The following is a 10,699-nucleotide window of genomic DNA, read 5'->3' as shown; positions in this document are numbered from 1 at the left end:
GTAAAATCATTTAATGATTTTAATGCCGTGTAATTTTTATTCGCGCTGAATACCTTAAGAATATATAGAGATTAAATGCTTAAAAAGGAAATTTCAAGAAAATCTGAAACTTGTAACTCTCAGAAATTTTTATTTTCTTATTTTAGCTTACAACATGGATTAATTTCTGCCTATACAGAACTTAGTATTTTTCTTCAACATACATGTCACAAATTTGCAATTATTGCCGCAAAGTTGAGTTTTGATTACTGGTTTTCAAATATTAATTCAATTTATTTATTAAAATATGTATTACTTTGATTTTACTTTCTTTCTTTTCTTTTTTTTTTTTAATCTAAAACGTATACTCAGTTTTAGATGAAAAAAACGGCTTTTACCAAACCAGTATGTTTTTTAACATACTGGTTTGGTAAAAGCTTTTCTTCTGTAAATATACGAATTTAGACATATCCTTTGCAATTTTGGCTTTTAAAATACGTGTGACCTTCTTTAAATAGTTTTATAATGTTAGTAGTAACAATTGGTAATGAGAGACGGACAAATGTGAGAAATAGCAGTTTGTAGGAATTGGCTTCTACTAATGTCTTAATTTAAAATTAGGGTCCTCTTTTCCTGATATGAAGTTATAGTATTTAGAATTTATTACAGATGATTTTAGTTTTACTTAATGTTTAAACGATTTTTCGCACATATCTTCATTTCACGAACAAACTAAGCATATCTAAATTCTACCGTTTGCACTATTATTTGAACGAAAAAAAAACTTTCAGTCACTTTCATTCCCCTTTTTTTCCTTGTATGAAAATGGTGACTTAATTTTTGAATTTTCGGCGAATATTGAAATTTGCTCCATTTTTTAGATTATTTTACATTTATGATTTTAAAATTTCAGCATCTAAAGATATCTCGGATATAAAGCTTTGAAATTTTAACAGATTATAAAGCAAGCTTTAGCCCTCTTTTAAAACAAGAATGATAAAAAAAAAGTATTAATTGCTCGATTTTTTGCATTTTAAAAAAAAATATATTGTAGTCTGAAGCAGATGAGAGAAAAAAGTTTTCAGTTTGCCATCTTAGAGCAGTAATGAGGAATTGAAGATATTCGTTTTCTCATTTTAGCTCTAAGTAGCATCGCTATTATATCCACTTTCCAAAACTGAATATTCAAAGTGTTTTTTACATTCTCTAAATGAAGTTCAGTTATTTTTTTTTATTTCATAATTTTCTTTTAATTTTAGCCTGTGTTTTTATTATGACTAAGAATTTCATCATTAATAACTTGCAATTCAGACTAAAAAAAGTGCAATAAAAAACGGTTTCTATACAATGAGCTTTTATTTAAAATGAATCTGAAAATCAATGCACTAAAAAGAGAAAAGTAGATTATCATATAGTTTAACTGGGTGTCATGGATTAAATAATTTTATTCACTGAATTCCTTTACAATTTTATATCGCGAGTAGTACAAGCCTGTACCGTCTAAATAACAAAGTGTATTAATTTAATGGCACTATCAAATGCATGCCTTTATCTTTTTTAAATTTCTGTTAATTTATTTATATTGCCAAGTTTTTTCTTTCTGTGCATATTTCACCGATTATCGTCTTTATAAATTTTCTTTGTCGCCAAATAAATATCAGGAGTCGCTAACCACGTAAAATGAAGACTAATCAAATGATATTGTTGCGTTTTTCTCTTCCTGACACCATTTGTTACGTTATTTTCTTCCTTCACGTTCGTACGGGGTTCGTAGATTTGGAGTGAATAACGACGACACTTGATGAAGTATCGAAACACACTTTATTTAGCCAATATTAATCAGGACAGCTCCAATAACACTTTTTACAGTCGTCGAAGATATACTATAAACACGCTGGAACAATCAGCGACACAGCCTTCAGGTTATCAGGCTATCACGGTGGAGACAGCTTCCTCCACGCTACAACTCGCGATGCACTCGACGACACACACAGCACTGCTTCCGACTCTTTGGTTCAGTCGTTTTCGGAGCTCAACACGCTCTCTCGATGATGCACTAACCGCGATACACTAAGAGACTCCTTCGGTGAATTCGACGACCCACTCGGCACTCGCTGCCCGGCTGTCAACTCGATCGACTCCGCACTCTCACTCGCCCTCTCGACGAGACATACACTGACTGCGGACCAGCAGGGTTTATATAGCTTTCGGCTTGTGTTCGAGAACATTCTGGGCTAAACCGGTAAGAATTCGTTCCAGAAGATTCTCCATCAATCCATGGCATATCGCGAATTTTGTCGCCAAATGGGCGATTTCTCGCCAAATGCGGAAACCCTGCCTTCCCTTGCCATTTTATGGCAACCCTAAAACTGCTTTGCGGAAAAGCCATCTTATCGCGCCTGTACATTTCGTATTTTTATCTATGCGCTTGTACTGAGAGAAAGCTTCATATTACAATGAGGAGAAAAACCTTCATCTTTCTCATAAAATTTCCTGATCTTAAATTTCAGTCTGTGTAATCAGAAGGAAAATATCTTGTAATGTTAAACGAAATTTGGTTTATATTACTAGGGTTATTTATGTTAAATTCTAACATATACAATTATTTTATTAAAATATAGTCTAAAATATTTTAAATTTTTTATAAAATGGACCTAATTGATATTGGGATTCCTTTGCAGTTATCGAGAAATGAATCTGATAGTTTTACTGCAAATATGAAAAAATAACTACTACGATAAAAAAAATCTGCTACTAAAATGCTTTTAATAAAAATACACAGTTACATATAAAATTTGTATTTAGGATGGGGAACAACTTGCAGATCTGTCGTGTAAGTTTACTCTGTTAATATTTATAGACCGAATTGTAAATGGTATCCCTTGCAATTATTGAAAAATGAGTCTGATAGTTTTTATTGCAAACATAAAAAAAAAAAAAAAAAAAAAAAAAAAAATTACCACTGCGATAAAAAATAATCTGTTAATAAAATACTTTTCATAAAAATGCACATTTAAGTATAAAATTTGTATTCGAGATAAGGAAGATTTTTCAGATCTGTTGCGCAAGTTTTCTCTATTAATATTTCTTTGCTTGAATGCATTTTGTCTGAAAACAGGGTGGTAATTTCTAAAACTTCTTAGCGAGTTGCTGTTACAGAAAGAACGCAGTGAGGATTTATTAATAAAATTGAAATTATTTGCAGTTAAATGTATCAATTGCATGCATGTAGCAAATGTATCAATTGTAAAACTGTGTATAATATCAAAAACTTTTAATTTCAACCTTTTGTTCCTTGTTTGAGTAAAACGTTATACGGCCAAGTGTTAAAAGCCTCCTGTATACAAGTCTAATATCTCGTATGTCCCTCATGGAACGTAGAATGGGAGACAAATGGACTCCATAAATGTGAGGGAATATTCTGTAGAGAAAGAAATCCATACTTCCTGCAGAGAGGTCGATAATATTACTATATACAGAAGTGTCAATTTGTGCGTTCCATAGCAGTGCCATCTTAGCGAAAGTGCTTAGTAGTCTTTCGAATATAAAGAGTATATTAGTTTAACATATATTAGTAGGTAAAGGCCTAAACGTCTGACAACCCAGAATTCTGTTAAGATAGTTTTATTGCACAACATTGTATGATATTCAAGATGCTATTGAAATCTGGCATAGAGACAGCCATGACATGGTCATGGCAAGACTTAAAAAATTCGTATAAGTTCTGCTCTTACTATAATCTGGCTACTTTAGATTTAGTGGCTGCCTAATATACTGTTAAAAGAGGCCAGGCTGATCTTGATGAACCCAGAGCAAGAAGAGATGTAATTTATTAAAAAAAAAAATACGCACATAGAGCGGCAGTCAGGCACGTAGAGTGAGAGGTAAGTGACTTGTCAGAGGCATTTCATAGACTTCTGAGGTATTCCACTGAATATCATTTAAATAATCCTCATATCTTAATACTGTCATCACAGGCTGTATGGTTTCTTGTTATTGCACAGGATCTATGGATTCACTGGATTTTCTCAACCCACAGATCGTCCTGGCCACTGAAAAATAGTTTTAAACGCAACTGCTTAGATCAGCTACTCTCACCCTGATATCAAGCATCCAAGGTCAGAACTGTTCTATAAAGACGAGCTGCGTAACAGCACGTCGTACATTCACCAAAGGTTCCCTGTATAGAAATGACAGCTAGACCTCATATAAAGAAGAGAAAGGGTTATAGTCTATTCGCTGATGTTTGTTGAGGCTTCAGTATCGAGTGCCGACATTACTCGAGACAATGTTTTTCCTCTAGCGCTTGAAATGATTCTCCTACTTAAAGCTATTCATAGCCATTTGGAATATTTTTGTGGTTATCATAGTGCTGCAACTTTAAAGTGGGTCACTCTGGTAACGGTGCAGCCCATAGAAAGACCAAAGGGCGACATAAAGTCTGCCAGGAGGGTCGGGCTGCACCCCTGACATCACATCACACTCTAGTAATTATTGTATACTCTTGAAATGACCATATGTGAAAATCCAAATTTCGCTTTCATTTCCAAAATGTTATGACCCAACTCAAGATCTTCAGCTGTTATATGATATTAATTGTTAAAACGTAATAGTGTCAGAATATAAAGAGCGCTAGAAATTTCAGCAAATCTCTATCACTTTATATACGCACTGATAAACCTATTCAGATGCAGCATGATAGTACTATGATTCTATTTAGGTTATTTGTACACGATATTTTGGCACTTCTATGCATATTTTAGAGTGCATGAGAAAATGTTGTAGTATTTTATATGGGGTCTATGTGGTCTTCTAAAGATAAATATTCTTTCTATGGCGAAAGCTGTGATATCCAGGTTTCAGGACTGGTAGTAAATAAATGCGATCGGTATTGTATTATCAAAACAAATATTACATGTATAATTATTAGATTTGTAAAAAATGAAAGTAATACAAACCTTAGTAAATTTTTTTATTAATATTATTCATCAGCTAAGGTGTATTTACATTTGAATAGAAATATCAGCATAAAGAAAACTTTGTTTCATAAATTACATCAATGCAAGTTTTATATGGAACTTTAAGATTTTCACTTGTAAAGAGTGAAACACATTATTATATAATATGGCAGATTTTGTTAAATTTCTTTGTTGAGAAAGGATGTTAGTATCAAATGTAATTATTGTTGTACCTGAAGACATAGTACTTTTACTGAATATTGGGCTTTAGAAATTGTGGAAACTGATAATCAGGTTTGCTCAATTTAAATTAGATACTGCTCAGCGGCAGCCATTTAGGTAACACAGCCGAGCACTGATCATTTATCCCTGGTTCAGTTCTTGCTGGCTTGCTTAGGGTGTTTTCTCCAAGTGTGGTTTGACTACTAATGGATTTTCTTTCGTACACTATAAAGTATTTTCTTTCACTTTCTAGCATGTCTTCGTGGTGTAACGGTAGCACGTTGTGCATATTTGAGAGGTCCCGGTTCGAGTCCCGGCGAGGGCATTGCACATTTTTCACATCTCCTGCTTCAGAATGACCTAATGACGCTACAAACCCCCTTAGAAGGCATTCTTTCTAGAGTCTAAGGCTCTTAAGTGTTTTACTTTAATGAATCATATCTAACCTAAATTACCTTAAAATATAGCCTTATTTATAAAACTTTATAAAATCATTAGTTACGAATAATTTGAAAAGTGCGAAACTAAGTTTTTAAGGCATCAAAATGTATATTTGGTTTATTGCTGGATAATTATTTTAGTTACATGAGCTAGGCTTTGACATATAGGTGCTCATCTGGATTCTAAAGCTGCATTTACAATCTATCATTTATCAGTGAAGTAGTTCCAAAATTTAGCTAAATAATCTCACCAGAAAAAAAAGGATCTTATTGATTCCTACTTTTTTCTAAAGCTGAAGAATAATTTTATCTAAAATATTGCTTTTCAACAAGCTGTGACTGCAATGGCAAGAAATATATGCTACTCCAGTTTGCTCTAAATTGCGCCTAGGAATATATATGTTCTTCAGACCGCTATAAAAAATCATATATTGACGAATTTTGCGCTAAATGCTGAGCCAAAACAAAGATTTAAAGCTAAATTTCTACGAAAGCAGTTTTCAGCACATTATGTGCTGAAAGGTAAGAGGAAAATTCCTTTCTCTTGCTTAAATTTGATTAATTTTTCATAAAATAGCAACCAGAAATATTCAAAAAATACTAAGTAAATAAGAGGCACTACGCCTGTACAAGCAAGCTGTTAAGAAAAATTTTTAAATTTTAAGTTAAAAGGTAAAAAAAAAAAAAAAAAAAAAAAAACTAATCAAATGATTAATGTTTTAAGCTAATTAAAGTAAGGTTTCACGAATTATAAATCATTTTATTTCGTTTTATAAATATGAAAGTAATCTTTGCCCTTTTGTGCATTATTTTCCCTTTTTTATTTTTTATTCTATTGCATGTAAAAAGGCAAATCAGTCAGAAATATCCTTCCAAAGTTCAGTTTTCTGTTTTTCATCTTAAGTGTACATTTTTAATAAAATATTTACCATTAAATCTGACAGAACTAAGATAATATTTCATGCTTAAAATTTTGCAGTTTCCTTTGGATAATCATTGATAGCAACTGAAGATTCAAAACTCCAAATTAAAATAGTCAAAACTTCAATTGTTGAATATCATCATCAACTAGGCATATAGAAACTACTCGAATGTTCATTAGCCCCTGCCCCGATCTGCTACAATTTTCAAAACAAGCTACTTCGGACTGCGATAATTTTTAAAATTGTTGCTTGGAATTTAATTTCTGCATTTTGTAAGATATGCTGCTATGTTTTTTTTAATAACATGCTCCATGTGTTGAGTAAAAGATTTTGCAGTCGCGTTACGTAACCACCAGGACTAATTACCCACTGCTGAAAATCTTTTTACACATACTTATATCTTTTTAACACATATTAATTAATAATATCCTTCTTTTATTTAAAAGCAATGTTGGCAGAAACAAGTGTTTTATTGCATCAATATTTTGATATGCTGTTAATTATAAATGAATAAATATGAATTAATTGACTAAGATAGTAAAATATATATTACGGTTCATGTACGTAAAGCTATAGTTCAAGAAAAAAAGTAGCAAATAAATTTTAGTCAAGTATGTTCGACACGTACTGGAAACAGAAGGTAATTACAAAGTGAGAGTTGGTCATGACCAATACGGCAGAGTAACTAAAGTTATAATATACAAAATAAACAGATATATAATCCAAAGTTCTAAAAGGGCTTCTTAAATAGCAAGAAAAAACTTAATATAAAATTGCTAATTCTCCAGGAAGAAAAGTAACAGGCAACTAGTTCCGTAAATGCATTTCTCTCTTTAGACAGGCAGCTTTTAATGGCGTAACTGATTAAAAAACAAAATAACCAACAAAAGAAATTGAAGAATATGGTAAAGGTATATGCAAATGTAAAATATAAAACTAAGCAAAATTTTTTACTTTGACGTAGTTTTATATCAATCTTTAGCGATTTCGAGAGCGATTAACATAAGCCCCTCTTCATCGGAGGAAAATGTTCTGAACCATGAAATACTAAAAGATATCTTGGCTTCTTTTTCTCATGGCAGGATGGCAGATGTTTTACTCTCTGAATGAAAGGAGACTACGTCAGTTATCTTCGAAATCAGCGGAGTTTTATATAAAATCTACACTAGTTAAAAGTTTTTTTTTTTTTTTTCCTTTCTCACCACTTTCTTTTTTTTTTTTTTTTCCGTTTAATTTTATTTTAGCTGAAGAAAAAAAAATAGCAAAAACCTGTCATAATTTGATAAAAATACGAAGAGGAAAAAATGTCATTCATAATTTTAGGCCAGTATTTTGTAAATATGAAAGATTTCTCCATGCTCTGTTTCATTCACAAAAAAGACTTTCCGGTTATTTAGACTTAAGAACAGAAAGTTCATTCTCGCAAAACATTGGAAAATGTAAAATGCAATGTATTCTTTGTCCTTACACAAGCCTAATGTTTTGGAGGTATATTCTTAAAACATGATCTGCTGATCAGAGTGCTGATATGAAGGATTGTAAGGACTTGCCGTTATCACTTGGCTGAAAGCTGTAGTACATTGAAAGACCAACTTGGATATGTTTTTTCAGGGTTGAAAGATTGGTAGAAATTTTCTTAGGTTTGGTAAGAAACTTAGGTAATGTAAAATTAGCGATTTTTTCTAAACAAATGTTGCTCAAGATAGCCTCTTTGGTCAGACAGCCTCGAAACGTTTTCATAATTTAGTATTTATTCATTCCATAGTTTACCTGTTTAATTGGGATGGTTTAAATAACTCAAGATCTCATCATGAGAACTTATTGTTCTAATAGAGTATGCTTAATTAGGAAGAACCCGAATATTAAGTGAAAATTAAGCGTTTCTTAAAAGACGAAAGATTTCGAAGTATTCTTCGAGAAAAAAGTAGAACCATCCGTTACCTGAGATAATATTTGTATCGAGAAATCTTTAAAACTTATATGGTTGATTTTGTCTTTGAGAAATATAAGTGTTTTGACTATTTTCTAAGTCCTTATGCATTTAAAATTTAAGTATATCTTTTGATAAAATATTATTCATTAACACCAAAACATAAACTTGAACTAGAATACTTTCATAATATTAACTTCAGCAGTTTACACTGATTTATTTTCGAGTTCACTTAGTATAGCGACGACTACAAATTATTTTCAACTTAATTTCTGTTTGTTGCAAAGTTAACCCGAAATCATACAGAAGTGTAACTGCCAAATTAGATTTATGCGAAGACATTTTATCAAGCAAACTTCGGTTACTACAAAGCATTCACAGGACGGTTAATAGATGAAAGAGATGAAAAAATTTCATTACTGAAAATAATACTTTTTCAGCTTTTCGCAATTTCTTTATTAAATCGAATTTTGAGATTAGAATGAAGTTCAAATAAGTTATATTACTTTCACTGACTCAGCTGGTGCTAATTCGATATGGCTATATTACACTTTGTTTTCCCCTTTTCCTTAATAATTCAAATCTTAATCCGTAAGCTATTTATTTATGTACATTTTGGCTGAAAATCATTTGCTTAATTTTATTTGTCGCATTGTTTCGAAACTGAAGTCAAATACTATGAGTTAGAACTGAAAGGAAACACAATGCAGATTACGTACACTTATTTTCTAGCCAGAGATCTTCTACAGAGCTCCTCAAAATCTGATGCACTGAATATATTTTAACAGCTTATAGAACATCATCCATCTTTTCCTCTTCAAAAAGTGTATGTAAGAGAGTTACAGTAAAAACGCTTATAAATATTTTCAGTTTTGCTTTGTTTCCAGCACAAAATTATTTTGAATCGTTAACGGCCATGAAAAGGACCATAAATTTTCTCTTTTGAAAAAAAATAGTTAACATTTTTATGTAAAAATTGCTGATTATTTAAGTAGTGTTAAGTTTATTAGAATAGAAATTTGAATAAATTATGTCCGAACGCAGGCAATGCTTGTATTATTAAAAAATAAAGCTGAAAAATTTTAATAACAAATATAGTTACTTTATTCCAATGTTTGTGATAATATCTTGTATACCCATTTCAGAAATTTTACCATTTCCTGTTATGTATACAAAACATATCATTTTAAAGCAATAAACTGTTTATAAAGATGAGATGAATTCCTTAAAATAACGGTTTATTCATTTAGGAATTTAATGAATTAAGTTTGAAACGTAGAAGAGTTTAATAGCAGAGCACGTTTTAGTGTTACGCGTACTACAAATAAAAATAATAGCACAATCAAAACACAGATAATAACAAAAGACACAACTTGACAATAGTGTTACTAACTATATGATATCATCAGGAAAAACTTCAACACGAACTAGTTATGAGAAATATAGGCTAAAATCAAGTGAAATTAAGTGACGCAATATTTTAGCATTAACAGAAAATGAAAGTTTGCTTTTCGTTTCTGAGATTCAAAAGAACACAATAAGCATTTTATACTTAAATTAATATTTTCAATGGCAAATTATGTCCATTGAGATGATAATTTGACAGTGATTTTAAAATTAGAGAACACAATGATTATGATTAGGTAATGCATAATTGTTATCGCATAAAAAATAAGTCTTGTCTCTCACAGAATAACCTCTTTTCACTGTCTTATACATTTTAATATTTATGGGAACCGTACGAAAACTGTTCTCATTTCTGTACACCCAAAATAACTTGTTGAAGATCTGAAATGCAACTGATGATGCTACGAAAATATAATTTTTCCCATCACTTTTCTGTGTACGATGATGAAAGGTATATCAAAATATTGTTATGATGTGGTTTTTGATTCGGATGAACTCTCAGTGTGCTTCGATATACCACTAGGATCCGATACTTAGACTTGGCAGTTTGGGGATGAAAAGCTTACTCTGAAAAATGAAAAAAGAAAAGAGTGAGTATAAATCTATATATATTATCAATATAAATTCATAATTGATGTGTTTAAAATGACGTAAGTAAAAAAGCATGTAAATTGCCTCTATTTATAGTTTTATGAGAACTAAATTTTAATTCTGAAGTTTGCTAATGAAACGTTTATGGTTTGTTTACTGCGTAATATGTAATTGTATCTTAACATATGCCTGAGGAATATTCTGCAAGTAAAATAACAAGGAACGTATATTTTCCTCAATTAATTTTTA

General features: G+C 31.1%; 1 protein-coding gene across 1 annotated transcript in view; it reads right to left on the bottom strand.

Moving 5' to 3' along the window:
• Window positions 1–300: 300 nt before the first annotated feature.
• LOC118187971 (regulator of G protein signaling 7-like) overlaps window positions 301–10,699 on the bottom strand; it is a 434,333-nt gene continuing 423,934 nt past the window's right edge. Inside the window, exon 16 of the mRNA XM_085818561.1 lies at window positions 301–10,426. Within this exon, the coding sequence (XP_085674687.1) occupies window positions 10,379–10,426 (48 nt within the window). The 3' untranslated portion in view covers window positions 301–10,378. The remainder of the gene's footprint in view (window positions 10,427–10,699) is intronic.

The sequence above is a fragment of the Stegodyphus dumicola genome, chromosome 6 (assembly GCF_044657685.1).
Source record: "Stegodyphus dumicola isolate Sdum_Otavi_A_Nest chromosome 6, ASM4465768v1".
NCBI classification, from domain to species: Eukaryota; Metazoa; Arthropoda; class Arachnida; order Araneae; family Eresidae; genus Stegodyphus; species Stegodyphus dumicola.
Note: the sequence above shows the minus strand (reverse complement) of the source record. Positions and strands in the feature narration are given on the sequence as shown.